Raw genomic sequence first — 18,691 nt, 5'->3', positions numbered from 1 at the left:
TAGCTTTCTTGCACTTAAATTTGATGTTTTGGTTCCTCTAGGGCAATTCAGAAAGCTGATTGAAGACATTTTTTGCTTGCATTTTGTATTTATATTGATGTGTGTATTTTCTGTAATTTACGCAATTCAGGGCTCATCTGTAAAATACACCTTGGTCTCGGTATGACTCCCTGATAAAATAAAAGGTACAAAAAATAAGTTATAACAACAATCTGGGGCCTGTTCAAGAGGATGTTAGAAGTGATATGATTGTCTGTCAGCTCTTTTCATGCTATTTCTATCTGCAACATTCAGAACATGTCACGTCACTGAATGAATACACACTAGGCTTGTGCGATATACCGTATTACCGGGGTATTTCGAAATACCGACAACATAATTTTCAATATAAAAACAACATACATACATACAGTGGCTTGCGAAAGTATTCACCCCCATTGGCATTTTTCCTATTTTGTTGCCTTACAACCTGGAATTAAAATGGATTTGGGGGGGGGTTGTATCATTTGATTTACACAACATGCCTACCACTTTGAAGATGCAACATATTTATTGTGAGACAAGAAATAAGACAAAAAAAACGAAAACTTGAGCGTGCATAACTATTCACCGCCCCAAAGTCAATACTTTGTAGAGCCACCTTTTGCAGCAATCTTTAAGTCATACCACAGATTCTCAATTGGATTGAGGTCTGGGCTTAGACTAGGCCATTCCAAAATATTTAAATGTTTCCACTTAAACCACTCAAGTGTTGCGTTAACATTATGCTTAGGGTCATTGTCCTGCTGGAAGGTGAACCTCCGTCCCATTCTCAAATCTCTGGAAGACTGAAACAGGTTTCCCTCAAGAATTTCCCTGTTTTTAGCGCCATCCATCATTCCTTCAATTCTGACCAGTTTCCCAGTCCCTGCCGATGAAAAACATCCCCACAGCATGATGCTGCCACCATCATGCTTCACTGTGGGGATGGTGTTCTCGGGGTGATGAGAGGTGTTGGGTTTGCGCCAGACATAGCGTTTTCCTTGATGGCCAAAAAGCTCAATTTTGGTCTCATCTGAACAGAGTACCTTCTTCCATATGTTTGGGGAGTCTCCCACATGCCTTTTGGCGAACACCAAACGTGTTTGCTTATTTTTTTTCTTTAAGCAATGGCTTTTTTCCTGGCCATTCTTCAGTAAAGCCCAGCTCTGTGGAGTGTACGGCTTAAAGTGGTCCTATGGACAGATACTCCAATCTCTGCTGTGGAGCTTTGCAGCTCCTTCAGGGTTATCTTTGGTCTCTATGGATGTATTACAGAGTTTGAGACAGCGCCGGAGAAGATGGCTGCCGTTTTACAGCCCTCTAACCAATTGTACTATTATGTGTGTTTTTCCGCGTTATTTGTAATTTATTTTGTACATAATGTTTCTGCCATCGTCTCTTATAACCAAAGAGAGCTTCTGGATATCAGGACAGCGATTACTCACCTCGCATTGGACGAATAATTTTTCTTCAACGAGGCGTTCGCGAAGGATATCCTACAGACACCCTACAAGGCCCAGATCCCCGTCATTCGCGTGAGGAAGAGACGGAGATATCGTGGACGCAGATCCGGGTGCCTTGTAAGGATCCGACGGCGAGCGAGTAAACTGCCTCTCCCATCAATCCTATTAGCCAACGTTCAATCTTTTGAGAATAAAATTGACGATTTAAGATTACGGTTATCCTACCAACGGGACATTAAAAAATGTAATATCTTATGTTTCACGGAGTCGTGGCTGAACGACAACAATGATAACATTCAGCTAGCAGGCTATACGCTACATCGACAGGACAGAACGGCAGACTCCGGTAAGACAAGGGGCGGCGGTCTGTGTATATTTGTAAACAACAGCTGGTGCACAAAATCAAATACTAAGGAAGTTTCGAGGTTTTGCTCGCCTGAGGTAGAGTATCTTATGATAAGCTGTAGACCACACTATTTACCAAGAGAGTTTTCATCTATATTTTTCATAGCTGTCTATTTACCACCACAAACCAATGCTGGCATTAAGATTGCACTGAATTAGTTGTACAAGGCCATTAATCAACAGGAAAACGCTCATCCAGATGCAGCGCTCCTAGTAGCCGGGGACTTTAATGCAGGGAAACTTAAATCCGTTCTACCTAATTTCTACCAGCATGTTAAATGTGCAACCAGAGGGAAAAAAACTCTAGACCACCTTTACTCCACACACAGAGACGCATACAAAGCTCTCCCTCGCCCTCCATTTGGCAAATCTGACCATAACTCTATCCTCCTGATTCCTGCTTATAAGCAAAAACTGAAGCAGGAAGCACCAGTCTCGGTTAATAAAGAAGTGGTCAGATGACGCAGATGCTAAGCTACAGGACTGTTTTGCTAGCACACACTGGAACATGTTCCGGGATTCTTCAGACAGCATTGAGGAGTACACCACATCAGTCACTGGCTTCATCAATAAGTGCATTGATGATGTCGTCCCCACAGTGACCGTACGTACATACCCCAACCAGAAGCCATGGATTACAGGAAACATCCGCACTGAGCTAAAGGGTAGAGCTGCCGCTTTCAAGGAACGGGACTCTAACCCGGACGCTTATAAGAAATCCCGCTATGACCTCCGACGAACCATCAAACAGGCAAAGAGTCAATACAGGTCTAAGATTGAATCATACTACACTGGCTCTGACGCTCGTCGGATGTGGCAGGGCTTGAAAACTATTACAGACTACAAAGGGAAGCACAGCCGCGAGCTGCCCAGTGACACAAGCCTACCAGACGAGCTAAACCACTTCTATGCTCGCTTCGAGGCAAGCAACACTGAAGCATGCATGAGAGCACCAGCTGTTCCGGACGACTATGTGATCACGCTCTCCGTAGCCGATGTGAGTAAGACTTTTAAGCAGGTCAACATTCACAAGGCCGCAGGGCCAGACGGATTACCAGGACGTGTACTCCGAGCATGTGCTGACCAACTGGCAAGTGTCTTCACTGACATTTTCAACATGTCCCTGACTGAGTCTGTAATACCAACATGTTTCAAGCAGACCACCATAGTCCCTGTGCCCAAGAACACTAAGGTAACCTGCCTAAATGACTACCGACCCGTAGCACTGACGTCTGTAGCCATGAAGTGCTTTGAAAGACTGGTCATGGCTCACATCAACAGCATAATCCCAGAAACCCTAGACCCACTCCAATTTGCATACCGCCCCAACAGATCCACAGATGATGCAATCTCTATCGCACTCCACACTGCCCTTTCCCACCTGGACAAGAGGAACACCTACGTGAGAATGCTATTTATTGACTACAGCTCAGCATTCAACACCATAGTGCCCTCTAAGCTCATCACTAAGCTAAGGATCCTGGGACTAAACACCTCCCTCTGCAACTGGATCCTGGACTTCCTGACGGGCCGCCCCCAGGTGGTAAGGGTAGGTACCAACACATCTGCCACACTGATCCTCAACACGGGGGCCCCTCAGGGGTGCGTGCTCAGTCCCCTCCTGTACTCTCTGTTCACCCATGACTGCATGGCCAGGCACGACTCCAACACCATCATTAAGTTTGCCGAAGACACAACAGTGGTAGGCCTGATCACCGACAACGATGAGACAGCCTATAGGGAGGAGGTCAGAGATCTGGCCGTGGGGTGCCAGGACAACAACCTCTCCCTCAACATGACCAAGACAAAGGAGATGATTGTGGACTACAGGAAAAAAAAGAGGACTGAGCACGCCCCCATTCTCATCGACGGGGCTGTAGTGGAACAGGTTGAGAGCTTCAAGTTCCTTGGTGTCCACATCACCAACGAACTATCATGGTCCAAACACACCAAGACAGTCGTGAAGAGGGCACGACAAAGCCTATTCCCCCTCAGGAGACAAAAAAGATTTGGCATGGGTCCTCAGATCCTCAAATAATTCTACAGCTGCACCATCGAGAGCATCCTGACTGGTTGCATCACCGCCTGGTATGGCAACTGCTTGGCCTCTGACCGCAAGGCACTACAGAGGGTAGTGCGTACGGCCCAGTACATCACTGGGGCAAAGCTCCCTGCCATCCAGGACCTCTATACCAGGCGGTGTCAGAGGAAGGCCCTCAAAATTGTCAAAGACTCCAGCCACCCTAGTCATAGACTGTTCTCTCTGCTACCGCACGGCAAGCGGTACCGGAGTGCCAAGTCTAGGTCCAAAAGACTTCTCAACAGCTTCTACCCCCAAGCCATAAGACTCCTGAACAGCTAATCATGGCTACCCGGACTATTTGCACTGCCCCCCCACCCCATCCTTTTTACGCTGCTGCTACTCTGTTAAGTAAGTATTTATGCATAGTCACTTTAACTCTACCCACATGTACATATTACCTCAACTACCTCAACTAGCCGGTGCCCCCGCACACTGACTCTGCAACGGTACCCCCCTGTATATATAGCCTCCCTACTGTCACTTTATTTTACTGTATATATAGCCTCCCTACTGTCACTTTATTTTACTTCTGCTCTTTTTTTCTCAACACTTTTTTTGTTGTTGTTTTATTCTTACTTTTTTGTTTAAAATAAATGCACTGTTGGTTAAGGGCTGTAAGTAAGCATTTCACTGTAATGTCTGCACCTGTTGTATTCGGCGCATGTGACCAATAAAATTTGATTTGATTTGATTTGATTTTTATGTTGCCTCTGATTAATGCCCTCCTTGCCTGGTCCGTGAGTTTTGGTGGGCGGCCCTCTCTTGGCAAGTTTGTTGTGGTGCCATATTCTTTCCATTTTCTAATAATGAATTTAATGGTGCTCCGTGGGATGTTCTAAGTGTCTGATCTTTTTTTATAACCCAACCCTGATCTGTACTTCTCCACAACTTGGTCCCTGACCTGTTTGGAGCTCCTTGGTCTTCATGGTGCCGCTTGCTTGGTGGTACCGCTTGCTTGGTGGTGTTGCAGACTCTGGGGCCATTCAGAACAGGTGTATATATACACACTAAGATCATGTGACAGATCATGTGACACTTAAAGTCCACCTGTGTGCAATCTATTTAACTAATTATGTGACTTCTGAAGGTAATTGGTTGCACCAGATCTTATTTAGGGGCTTCATAGCAAAGGGGGTGAATACATATGCACGCATCACTTTTCCATTATTTAAGGTTGAAGTTTTTCTTTACATACACTTAGGTTGGAGTCATTAAAACTCGTTTTTCAACCACTCCACAAATGTCTTGTTAACAAACTATAGTTTTGGCAAGTCGGTTAGGACATCTACTTTGTGCATGACACAAGTCATTTTTCCAACAATTGTTTACAGACAGATTATTTCACTGTATCACAATTCCAGTGGGTCAGAAGTTTACACACACTAAGTTGACTGTGCCTTTAAACAGCTTGGAAAATTCCAGAAAATGATGTCATGGCTTTAGAAGCTTCTGATAGGCTAATTGACATCATTTGAGTCAATTGGAGGTGTACCTGTGGATGTATTTCAAGGACTACTTTCAAACTCAGTGCCTCTTTGCTTGACATCATGGGAAAATCAAAAGAAATCAGCCAATACCTCAGAATTTTATTTTTGTAGACCTCCACAAGTCTGGTTCATCCTTGGGAGCAATTTCCAAACGCCTGAAGGTACAATGTTCATCTGTACAAACAATAGTACGCAAGTATAAACACCATGGGACCACGCAGCCGTCATACCGCTCAGGAAGGAGACGTGTTCTGTCTCCTAGAGATGAACGTACTTTGGTGCGAAAAGTGCAAATCAATCCCAGAACAACAGCAAAGGACCTTATGAAGATGCTGGAGGAAACAGGTACAAAAGTATCTATATCCACAGTAAAACAAGTCCTATATCGACATAACCTGAAAGGCCGCTCAGCAAGGAAGAAGCCACTGCTCCAAAACCACCATTAAAAAGCCAGACTACGGTTTGCAACTGCACATGGGGACAAAGATCGTACTTTTTGGAGAAATGTCCTCCGCTCTGATGAAACAAAAATAACTGTTTGGCCATAATGACCATCGTTATGTTTGGAGGAAAAGGGGGGTGCTTGCAAGCCGAAGAACACCATCCAAACCGTGAAGCACGGGGGTGGCATCATCATGCTGTGGGGGTGCTTTGCTGCAGGAGGGACTGGTGCACTTCACAAAATAGATGGCATCATGAGGAAGGAAAATTATGTGGATATATCGAAGCAACATCTCAAGACATCAGTCAGGAAGTTAAAGCTTGGTCGCAAATGGATCTTCCAAATGGACAATGACCCCAAGCATACTTCCAAAGATGTGGCAAAATGGCTTAACGACAACAAAGTCAAGGTATTGGAGTGGCCATCACAAAGCCCTGACCTCAATCCTATAGAACATTTGTGGGCAGAACTGAAAATGCGTGTGCGAGCAAGGAGGCCTACAAACCTGACTCAGTTACACCAGCTCTGTCAGGAGGAATGGGCCAAAATTCAGCCAATTATTATTATTATTTTTTTATTTTTTTTAAGTCATTTAGCAGACACTCTTATCCAGAGCGACTTACATGAGCAATTAGGGTTAAGTGCCTTGCTCATGGGCACATCGACAGATTTTTCACCTAGTTGGCTCGGGGATTAGAACCAGCGACCTTTCGGTTACTGGCACAACGCTCTTAACCACTAAGCTACCTGCCGCCCCAGGTACTTATTGTGGGACGCTTGTGGAAGGCTACCCAAAACAATTTAAAGGCAATGCTACCAAATACTAATTGATTGTATGTAAACTTCTGACCCACTGGAATGTGATGAAAGAAATAAAAGCTGAAATAAATCATTCTCTCTACTATTATTCTGACATTTCACATTCTTAAAAAAAAGTGGTGATCATAACTGACCTAAGACAGGGAATTTTTACTAGGATTAAATGTCAGGAATTGTGAAAAACTGAGTTTAAAATGTATTTAAGGTGTATGTAAACTTCCGACTCGAACTGTATATTTTAGAATTTCTTGAAAATTTTTATTTTTTTCCTTTCACTTCACCAATTTGGACTATTTTGTGTATGTACATTACATGAAATCCAAATAAAAATCAATTTAAATTACAGGTTGTAATACAACAAAATAGGAAAAAACGCCAAGGGGGATGAATACTTTTGCAAGGCACTGTACACAGTACCAGTCAAAAGTTTGGACACACCTACTCAGTAAAGGGTTTTTCTTTATTTTTACAATTTGTTACATTGTAGAATAATAGTGAAGACATCAAAACTATGAAATAACACATATGGAAACATGTAGTAACCAAAAAAATAGTGTTAAACAAAACAAAATATATTTTATAATTGAGAATCTTCAAAATAGCCACCCTTGTTGACAGCTTTGCACTCTCTTGGCATTCTCTCAACCAGCTTCACCTGGAATGCTTTTCCAAAGGTCTTGAAGGAGTTCCCACATATGCTGAGCACTTGTTGGCTGCTTTTCCTTCACTCTGCGGTCCAACTCATCCCAAACCATCTCTATTGGGTTGAGGTCGGGTGATTGTGGAGGCCAGGTCATCTGATGCAGCACGCCATCACTCTCCTTCTTGGTCAAATAGCCCTTACACAGCCTGGAGGTGATATCCCATCTGGTTTGCGCTTAGTAGGACTGGCGTATCGCTGCAGAATGCTGTGGTAGCCATGCTGGTTAAGAGTGCCTTGAATTCTAAATAAATCACAGACAGTGTCACCAGCAAAGCACCCCCACACCATCACACCTCCTCCATGCTTCACGGTGGGAACCACACATGCGGAGATCATCCGTTCACCTACTCTGCGCCTCACAAAGACACAGCGGTTGGAACCAAAAATCTCAAATTTGGACTCATCAGACCAAAGGACATATTGCTCGTGTTTCTTGGCCCAAGCAAGTCTCTTCTTCTTATTGGTGTCATTTAGTAGTGGTTTCTTTGCAGCAATTCGACCACGAAGGCCTGATTCACACAATCTCCTCTGAACAGTTGATGTTACTTGAACTATTAAGCATTTATTTGGCTGCAATTTCTGAGGTGCAGTTAACTCTAAAGAACTTATCCTCTCCAGCAGAGGTAACTCTGGGTCTTCCTTTCCTGTGGCGGTCAGCATGAGAGCCAGTTTCATCATAGCGCTTGATGGTTTTACGACTGCACTTGAAGAAACTTTCAAAGTTCTTTACATTTTCTGGATTGACTGACCTTGTCTTAAAGTAATGATGGACTGTCGTTTCTCTTTGCTTATTTGAGCTGTTCTTGCCATAATATGGACTTGGTCTTTTACCAAATAGGGCTATCTTCTGTATACCACACCTACCTTGTCACAACACAACTGATTGGCTCAAACGCATTAAGGAAAGAAATTCCACAAATGAACTTTTAACAAGGCACACCTGTTAATTGAAATGCATTCCAGGTGACTACCACATGAAGCTGGTTGTCACCTGGAATGCAAAGCTGTCATCAAGGCAAATGGTGGCTACTTTGAAGAATCTAAAATATTAAATATATTTTGATTTGTTTAACACTTTTTTGGTTACTACATGATTCCATATGTGTTCTTTCATCGTTTTGATGTCTTCACTATTATTCTACAATGCAGAAAATAATAAAAAATAAAGAAAAACCCTGGAATGAGTAGGTATTTTCAAACTTTTGACTGGTACTGTATAAACCTGTTTTACGACAAAAACAGCTTTAGTTTTAAGCTTCTTTCTGGTGCTTTTTGGTAACCTCTGACAACGCCCTTAGTTTCATTGTGCGATTTATGACATTGATATACCGGTACACACCTCTCACGATTTTTCTATTTACTGCCTCTGTCCCTTTCAAGTCGGGCCCAAATATAACCTCCCTTTTGTATTGCATAGAATGGCCAGGCCCCAGCAGGCTGCTAACCGCACATGCCGAGGCGACATCAAGGGTTTCCTTCCACCGATAACACAGTGGACTGGACTCAAAGTCTAACCTCTCACAGCGTTGGCCTATAGTGCTAGCCTCTGAGCTCTACCACCCAACACTACCTGTGAAACATTACAGCTGAGCTTCTGCTGTCCATTCACGGCAGAGGAATCTTAACAGTCAACAACACTGTATTGCTGGGGTTAGCTTGGAAAAAACAGGTTGTCACTTTATTGCCCAAGGGAATTCACCCTCCATGACAACTTCTTCCTAACGGAATTATATACAGCCTACAACACACTATGAGTCACTGTCTCTATGAATGGACACACAACCCCATGTATTTCAACAGTGACCAAAATAACCACCTCTTGAGTTAAATTCCAATGTATGGTGTTTAAGTAAGCAGCTTATCTTGACCCCAGCTGTAGTGTAGACCTCTAATAGTATAGTAAAGCTGAAGCTTCATAGACACACACACAGCTCACCTTTCACGTCAGGGTCATCAATATGAGGCTCCAGGTTTTCAATCAGCTCTTCCAGCTGTTTCCGGTCCAGGATGGGTGCCGAGGCCTTAGTCTTGCCCTGACTGGAGGAGCCATAGCTGGGGGGCTCCTCCTGGCCACTTTCACCCTGCTGGAGCAGTTCCAGGTCCAGGTCCATCTCAGCGATGGGCGTCCTCCAGAAGTGGAAGGAGTTGTAGAGCTCCTGCTCAGGGATACTGTCCTGAGGACTGACAGAGGGGGACTCGTCTGCTGGCTCAGGCAAGGATGAGGGCTCAGATATGTCTGCTGGTGAGTCATCCTTCTCGTTAGAGGTTGTGTGCTTCTCAGGTGGCTCTGGCTCGTTCTCAGTATGCCCTGAAGGGGCTTCCTCCTCCTCCCGAGCCCCTGCTGTGTCGAAGGAGTCAGGGATTAGCGAGGAAGGCTCCTTCTTGCTCTTCTCGCCACAGAGGCACTCAGGACCTATGTCGGCATCCTCGCAGCACGATCCACCGTCCGAGGCGTCCGTCAAGGCCTCCGCCGCCTGCTCCCCACCCCCCTCCTCCGCCACATCCACACCTCCTACCTCCTCTGTCCGGCACAACACCCCCTCCCCCAGGTCGCCTGTCAAAATGCAGTCCTGTTGTGGACAACCCTCCTCTTGGTTGCCATTTGTGCATGCAGGCAAGTGCCTCTGAGAGTAATTCTCTGTGTTAGCCCTTAGGGAGGGGTCTGTAGTGTCCGAGTTCAGTGGTTTCTCTTCAATACTGTGGGAGAGAAAGGAAGCTAGTTACAAACAAAGCAGTTCAAATCTCAATACAAGCTTGGTGGATTTTCTTCAGAAAGAAAGGATCCAGCCATTCACGTAAATTCCCTTTTAGATGCCTGCTCAAAAGGCCCAAAATGGTTGCACCTGTTCTGTGGATGGACACAGTTGCACTCGCCCTCCTCCCCCTCTCTGAAGTACTGGCCCACACTGTTGGGGCTGGCGAACGTGGAGATGAACTGGCCCAGAGACTGGAAGGCAGCCTGACGCACCTGAGAGAGACACACAGTACGAGACAAGCGGTCCAGGAACAAATGAGTATGACATGACAATTACTTACACTCATTGTAAAGAGTAGGCAAGTTGTGCATTAAAATAAGGAAGCAGAGAAAAGCATGTGTCATGACATGTCCTAAGTCGCATGTCAGCCGTGCTTTTAAAAGATGTAATGTCAATTTTCCATAATGGTGGGCTAACTATTGGGGAAAAAAACACTACTACTACCAGGCCCTGCAGTAAAAAACATTTTCTCTAAAAAGTTATTTTCAAACTGGAAAAGTGAGTTACCTACAGCAAACTACCTAGAGCATGAACTAGCCCCAGGTCAATGTTTAATGCCTATGCTAAAGTATTTACCAATGGAGGGGTATCCTACAAAGCAGGTTTGAGGAGTTAGCGAGGTAACTTTGGTCAACTGAGTTGAACTCGGGATAACCAGTCATACGAAAGTGGCTCACTTTTTAGTCAGGTAAATTTCTATGGTAACGAATCCTTCAGAACTAATGTGCTCTGGGGAAGGCTAACTCTACTTAGCCTGAATGAAATGACTGCGCCATAAGTTGCAAAGATTGCGTCATCATCCCCTTCATTTGAGGAAGACGGCTGATTAAATATTTTATTAAATCAAAATGTATTTTTGTGTGTGTTACAAAAATACATCACATTACACATTTAGTAATGACAGAATGCATTTTAAACTTCACGCACAGTATGACTTTTTTTTATTCCTTAATACAAAACCTTTATCGATAGGAATGGGGGAAAAAAGGTAGTTGTACATTACTAAGCACACCAAAGTCGGCACTTCAACACCATAGCTTGCTGAATTTGCAAGATGACTTTCACATCGATTTTGGCAAAAATGAAAGTGTGGCACTGACTTGCCCATGGATTGACGTTTCAGCATTGTCTCAATGAAGAATTCAGTGTTTGACTAGCCATGTGCGACATGCACGCGCAGTTAAAAGCCTGCTAGAGTTAACGGCAGGCGGACGAGCAATATCCACCGTCGTAGTGCGGATGAAACCTGAAGTGGAATGCTAAGTTAACAAGCTGGTTAGCTTTGGAAAACCCAGAGTAGATCTAGCTTGCTTCGTAGGATACCCCTCGGGTCAGGTTGTGGATGTGGGTTGCCAAATGGTAGAAAATCCATCTTTCTGTCGAGTGCTCACCCAGCGGGAGGGGTCACTGATGAGGCTGATGAAGAGCGAGGAGAGCTTGGTCCTGCGCACTTCCTGCGAGGTGGACGAGGAAACGGTCATGAAGCACTCGGCACAAGCCTTCCTCACCCCCCACACGTTGTCCGAGCAGAGCTGGAAAAAGCGGGGCAGCTGGACAGGAAAGGAGAGAGGTGGGAGAGAAAGGGAAGGCAGAAAACAAAATAACAATTTCAGTTAGTCAGAGCTTGGAATGCCTTTTCCTTGTCGCACGGGGCCAAGCTACTGAGTGGAGTCACACAGAGAGAGAGCGTGTCAATGGGTCACCCGTTACAATCTCAAGGTCACAACACAGTTGCAACAGAACAATACACTGAGTGCAGAGAAACTGACAATACAGTGGCAGTTGGGAACGACATTAGGCACAATAGTAGCTTCTGGCTGTCAGATGACTCATTTGAGTAAACCTTGGTGTGACAAAGCTAACAAGTCAGTTGGCTGAGAATGAAACCAAAAGAGGTCAACATGTACCAGGAGTTTCTCTGTCGCCTCTCCTCCGACAACACTGCAAATGTCGCCAAAGTTTGCTGCACAAACCTGCCATAAACACACAGAAAACAAAACATCTAAAACATTGACTCAAAGCCCACGCAGATATAACAATACGTTAAACAAAAAAGCTGAAAAGACCAATACTACATGTGAGAAAGTCTGATTGAGTGTGTTCAGTCCCCATTACCCATAGACAGTGGGACAACCACTGCCTGTGAGTGGTCTAATCCAGGGTCGTGTTCATTACGGCACACAACAGAAAACATTTTTTAAAATTGCAACGGATAACAATTTCAGGTATTCCCTCCCGTTTCAGTCCGTTTTCATCCATTTGGTGCCGAATGAACACAACCCTAGTCTAGATCCTACTGACCTTGCGCACGTGGAACATCCTGCAGTCGCAACACATCTCACAGAAGCGGGGCAGGAAGAGGCGCTCTGTGATGTCCTTGCCCACCATGGGGGCCATCTTACAGATGATCTACAGACACAAACACAGAGTCAAAATAAAGTCTGTCAGCATCCTCCTCACATCACATGGAGGTTTGGCCACATCACAAAAACACTACCTGCATCCTATGGACAACTTTGAAATACTCTTGCCTTGCACTATCTGCAGAAGGACAAACATTAATTTGAATGCTGGCTGCAGCCTACCTCTGTATATCACAGCTATGGTAAATAGCAAGCCAGATAAAACAAAGTGGTCAACCTCATGACATAAAATGCTAATGTTTTAAAGTAGCATATCTTAAAGTGGCACACTGGCTGCCTGGTAATATAACAATGTGGTGTGAGCATCATGTCATGAATAAACTGCTCCATACTACATCTCACACTCGTGCTTCTGAGATAGCACCCTAATCCCTATGTAGTGCACTACTTTTGACCAGAACCCATCAAACCAACTTAAGAAGTGCACTATATAGGGAATAGGGTGCCATTTCAGACATCTCCTTGGTCACGTGACTCACGGCCATGGCTTCCGTCTTGACGTCGTCGTTGCTGTCGGGGGCGGTCAGGTCCACCAGGACGGGGCACACCAGGGTCTCAATGTCCCCCCTCTCAATCAGATCCTGCTCCAGCAGCACCAACAGGGCTGCCTGGCTGGTCTTTCTGACCTGGGGAGACATCAGAATCATTATATAGAAGTTATTAATAACATTAGACAAATATTAGAGTTGCGATGAAATGTTTCTTTTCGCAGCTTAATTCATCATCGGAAAAACGTTAAATTGGTGTAAATTTAACATGTGTCAATGGCCATATAGAGGCATTTGAAAAGTAGAAGAAGTATGATTAACAACACACTGAGGGATAATGTAATGAATTGTCACACGCTTGTTACCTGGTTGTTCTGGTCAGCCAGGTATCTCACGACGATCGGTAGCAAGTATTTAGAGAAGGCAAACGGAATGGAAGGTCTGTTCTCTTGACAGAAAATGGCGATGTGAGGAACTTTCTCCATTAGCTCTGCTCTTACAGTGGGCTCTGAAAGAGAAAGGTCATCCATTTAAAAATATTTTATAAAACAGTAGAAAAGGGGCCAATAAAGCCCAAAGATCAAAGGCCTTTTAAAAACAAAATGATCTGATTACATCATAGACAGCAGCACCCTGGCTGGATGATGAAACCAGATCATTTTGCCATTCAAAAGGCCTTTGGGGACACAATCTCTCTGGACAAATATAATGATATCCTCCTCTGTCCATAGGGAGGATATAATTTGTCCAGAGAGATTATCTGCAGAAATACAGTTATATTTTCTTAACTTCAGATGTGAATTTAGTTAGGCCTACATTTGAAAGACATACATCAATCCACTAATAAATAGACTAGAATATTTCCCAGGCAGGCCCAAATGTCCCCAAAGCACACCCACCTTTGAAACGCTATGGGAAAACCTTTTTCATGTGCATTATTATTTACGATATTCATGAAGTTGTTTTAAAACATGCCCACTGCCTGACTAAGGTCCGCTCTGGTCAGTGTACTCCAGGGTTAAGGGACCTGGTTGCTACTCTAATGTATGCATGCACCATTTTCTTTTTCTTTTATTTAACCTTTATTTAACCAGGTAAGCCAGTTGAGAACAAGTTCTCATTTACAACAGCGACCTGGCAAAGATAAAGCAAAGCAGGGCTACTGCATTACGCTATCATGCCCTGCGCTTACAAGGACACTGCTAGTACACTAGCCTACATTCAGAGAATTACAGAGACCTAACCATTGCACAAATAAACTTGAGTTATCCCAGCTAATAATGACCAATCAATTTCCTAATCCCTACCACTTCCCCATGGCCCCAACACTTCGATTTCTGACACCAACAGGCTCCTGAACAGCTTCTATCCCCAAGCCATAAGAGTGCTAAATAGCTAACAAAATGGCTACACGGACTATGTAAAGTATTGGTCCCATGTTTCATGAGCTCAAATGTTGTGTACAAATTTGTTTACATCCCTGTTAGTGAGCATTTCTCCTTTGCCAAGATAATCCATCCACCTGACAGATGTGGCATATCAAGAAGCTGATTAAACAGCATGATCATTACACAGGTGTGCTGGGGACAAAAAAAGGCCACTCAAATTTGCAGTTTTGTCACACAACACAATGCCACAGATGTCAAGTTGAGGGAGCGCGCAATTGGCATGCTGACAAGCCGCCTCCAATGTCGTTTTCTAGAATTTGGCAGCATGTCAAACCAGCCTCACAACCGCAAACCACATGTATGGCGTTATGTGGGCGAGCGGTTTGCTGATGTCAATGTTGTGAACAGAGTTCCCCATTGCGGCGTCGGGTTTATGGTAAGGGCAGGCATAAGCTACGAACAACGAACACAATTGCATTTTATCGATGGCAATTTGAATGCAAATAAATAATGCGACGAGTTCCTGAGGCCCATTGTGAGGCAGATGCATATCTGTATTCCCAGTCATGTGAAATCCATAGATTAGGGCCAAAATGAATTAATTTAATTTCAATTGACTGATTTCCTCATATGAACTGTAACCCAGTAAAATCTTTAAAATTATTGCGTTTATATTTTTTTCAGTATAAATATGGTATTGGAACTGACCCTGTATATAGCTTACTTACTTTCTCGTTTTTGTTCTACCTTGTGTTCTTTTTAGTACTACATTGATTACTGTGTTGTTGGGTTTAGAGCTTGCAAGAAAGACATTTCACTGTACTTGTGCACGTGACATCAAAATTTGAAACTTGGCCGATCTGAACGGCCTGGATAGGTAGAAGCAGTGGTGCACCTTCCACTATATTGCTTAGCCTACCTAACCTTAAAGATCTGCAAACATCGAAGGGTTAGGGCCAAGGGGGGTTGAACAGGGACCGGCTGTAAAAGTCAGGCTAAATGCATTTCACCTGTGTGAAATGGCAGCCAGGTGCAGTTAACAGTCAGTTAAATACACCGCTCCATCAAACATTCATAGGCCTATCTCTGCACTGGTGACCAGCTGAGGAGAACAGGCTGGCTACTTAATGACACAGAAATAGGGGCATGTCCAGAGCATGCAGACATGATGGACAGACAAGTTTGGTGTTTTCAATACAGTCAGCCGTTAAATATGAAACAGCCACGTCTCATTCAGCGATGGGGTCTTACCTGAGTCATCGGCCAGTCGGCCCACTCTCTCCAAGACAGTGATACAGTCCCTGTCATCCTCACTCACAGCTTTAAGTGTGTCCAACAAACTTCGTGCCACCATTTGTCTGGAATTCACACAATAACAACCATGCATAAAATGAACCAATTTGACTATTCTCCAGAATAAATTTAAAAAGTATTTTAAAATGTGTGTTCTAATAATGTTCCATTGGATAGCTACCTGTTAAAAATGTTTTCACTAGCCACGTATTTATCCAATCTTCCAAGAGGAGTCAGCATCTCATCTTGCGATACAAAGTCCAAGGCTGAAGGTATAATAATGATGTCAGACTCTGAGCTGTAGTCATCCACACCAACTAGTAGAGACATTGGAAATATAGTGCATGAGAGGCACCCACCACCACCCAGACAGGCCGGTGAGTGACAGTGATGAGGAACAGTGAGTGAATGACATGACATGCAGTAGTGGCAGAAGCTTGGCACCAATGCTAAATCTATTAGCATTTCAGCAGAAGTTAAAAAAATAAGGTCCAACACAAAAAAGTGCAGAAGCTTGGCACCAATGCTAAATCTATTAGCATATCAGCAGTAGTTAAAATAATAAGGTCCAACACAAAAAAGTGCAGAAGTGAAAATTACAGATTTAATGAGAGGAAAACATATGAATGTCATCAACATAGGCCTACAATGAACACATCTAAACATGGCAAAATGCACATAGCTTAAAAGCAGGTGTGGATCTGTGGGAGGAAGGTAGTTATATGTAGGTGGACTTATTGCATGTTGACTGTTTCATAATGGTATGGGTATGTTGCATGATGCACTATAGAAACAAAGCAATCCACCCTCTTGCAACATAAATAACTAGCTTGTACTGTAACAGTGTCAAGTAACTGCACATCCCAGTTATTGCAATACGGCCAGGCTGGGTGCATCAATTTCCCACTTTTGCCAGTCCCCAAATTGTCTAATATGTATGCTGGATAGTGATATCAATCTATAGTGAAAAAATATATAAAACGCAACATGTAAAGTGTTGGTCCCATGTTTCATGAGCTGAAATAAAAGATCCCAGAAATGTTCCATACGCACAAAACGCTTATTTCTCTCAAATTTTGTGAACACATGTGTTTGCATTCCTGTTAGTGAGCATTTCACCTTTGCCAAGATAATCCATCCACCTTGACGGGTGTGACATATCAAGAAGCGGATTAAACAGCATGATCATTACACAGGTGCACCTAGTGCTGGGGACAATAAAAGGCCAGTTGTGTCACAAAACACAATGCCACAGATGTCTCAAGTTGAGGAAGCGTGCAATTGGCATACTGCCTGCAGATATGTCCACCAGAACTGTTTCCAGAAAATGTAATGTTAATTTCTCTACCATAAACCGCCTCCAACGTCATTTTAGAGAATTTGGCAGTATGTCCAACAGGCATCACAACCGCAGACCACATGTAACCACACCAGCCCAGGACCTCCACATACAGCTTCTTTACCTGGGGGATCGTCTGAGACCAGCCACCCTGACTACTGATGAACCTGAGGAGTATTTCTGTCTGCAATAAAGCCCTTTTGTGGGGATAAACAAATTCTGATTGGTCTGGCCTGGCTCCCCAGTGGGTGGGCCTATGCCCTCCCAGGCCCACCCATGGCTGCACGCCCTGCACAGTCATGTGAAATCCAGAGATTAGTGCCTAGTGAATTTATTTCAATTGACTGACTTCCTTATAATGAACTGTAACTCAGTAAAATCGTTGCATTTATATATTTTTTCAGTATAGCTGGTTATGTTATCAAACTAATTTAGTTTAGCTAGTAAACCAAATAATCCAAACCCATTAACATTCCACATCAGGGAGGTTCAGGTTGAGTGACTAATGGCCCTTAGCGAGTATCATACTGTAGTCGAACAAAACCCAACAACCTCCCTCCACTGATGTAACTAGCTAGGTCGCTAGCTATCCTGCACGCAAGCTTGATGGATTAGGTTTGGAACCTAGCTACCGAGGGGTGCGAGATGTTCATAATCAAATTGAATACAATGCAGTGAATCGAACCGCTTGTTACTGTTAATCTGCTTTAGCTGAGCTAGATAGCTATCTGGCCATTTCAGAGGCTAGCTAGCCAATTAGCTTGCTAGCTAGCTGGTTAGTTTATGACCTAACTGTGCGCGTGACATAGCGTTAGCTGTTACGAAACTACTTTTGCAAGCATTTAAATGTAACATGTGAATATACCTCTTTACACATCGAAGAGGGAAAAGTTCAGTAAGTTGCTAAGAAAGGGGACAGTCCAACACGTATACTCAAGGTCCACACATACGACCCCCCCCCCGTGAACTCCATTGCCGACAGGGCAATTATGTAGCAAGCTAGTCAGTCCCCTAGTAGTAAGAGTTCCACACTGAAAACTTACATCCGTCCAACTCCTCCTGCGAATCCACTTGCAGCAAAGATATATCTGTAAAAACAACCAAAAACGGAATGAAAGGATACTCAATCAATAGCTTAATTGTACTTTCACTTGAAACTTTTTAAATATGGGACGGAAATAAGTCTTAATAACGCATTTCCCCGAAGCTAATGTAAATAAAGGCTACGTACCCGCCATCTTGTCCTGGTCCTACATTTAAAGTGGTATGTGCAGATGAGGCTTCAACTGGAGAGGGAGAAGATAGGAGTCGCGGTTAGAACTGAACAACGAGCGGTCCGGATAGTATAGAATCGGTTAAGAAAATCACCACCCCACCTAGAGGCGTTGATAGTAAAGTACAACGCCCAATGATTTTGAAATCAATTGCTTCAAATTCTGGTCAGTGATTGGATAATAATGTTCTATCTTGTGAAAAAGTCAAAGATGGTGGCTAAATTAAGAAAGTTCACTCAAGCCGTTTACCAGCATCTATGTGTGAATGTAATGTACTGAATGATTCTACTGTTGGAAGTGATCATTT

The 18,691-nt window shown here is 43.8% G+C and overlaps 1 protein-coding gene across 3 annotated transcripts in view; it reads right to left on the bottom strand.

The window, feature by feature from the left end:
- Window positions 1-18,431, bottom strand: part of LOC311102765 (serine/threonine-protein phosphatase 4 regulatory subunit 1-like) — a 33,251-nt gene extending 14,820 nt beyond the window's left edge. Inside the window, exons 1-11 of one of the 3 annotated variants that reach the window (XM_084144163.1) lie at window positions 18,342-18,431; window positions 18,154-18,198; window positions 15,953-16,088; window positions 15,730-15,836; window positions 13,456-13,598; window positions 13,082-13,228; window positions 12,481-12,588; window positions 12,087-12,152; window positions 11,571-11,729; window positions 10,267-10,391; window positions 9,360-10,120 (exon numbers count right to left, since the gene is read on the bottom strand). In XM_084144163.1, the coding sequence (XP_084000289.1) occupies window positions 9,360-10,120; window positions 10,267-10,391; window positions 11,571-11,729; window positions 12,087-12,152; window positions 12,481-12,588; window positions 13,082-13,228; window positions 13,456-13,598; window positions 15,730-15,836; window positions 15,953-16,088; window positions 18,154-18,198; window positions 18,342-18,348 (1,804 nt within the window). In that variant the 5' untranslated portion in view covers window positions 18,349-18,431. The remainder of the gene's footprint in view (window positions 1-9,359; window positions 10,121-10,266; window positions 10,392-11,570; window positions 11,730-12,086; window positions 12,153-12,480; window positions 12,589-13,081; window positions 13,229-13,455; window positions 13,599-15,729; window positions 15,837-15,952; window positions 16,089-18,153; window positions 18,199-18,341) is intronic. The other 2 variants (XM_084144164.1, XM_084144165.1) reach the window with 2 other exon arrangements.
- Between the last annotated feature and the right edge of the window lie 260 nt (window positions 18,432-18,691).

The sequence above is a fragment of the Coregonus lavaretus genome (genome assembly GCF_964263955.1).
Source record: "Coregonus lavaretus genome assembly, chromosome: 2".
Lineage (NCBI taxonomy): Eukaryota > Metazoa > Chordata > Actinopteri > Salmoniformes > Salmonidae > Coregonus > Coregonus lavaretus.
The sequence above is the reverse complement of the archived record's forward strand: the minus strand, read 5'-3'. Positions and strand labels throughout refer to the sequence as shown.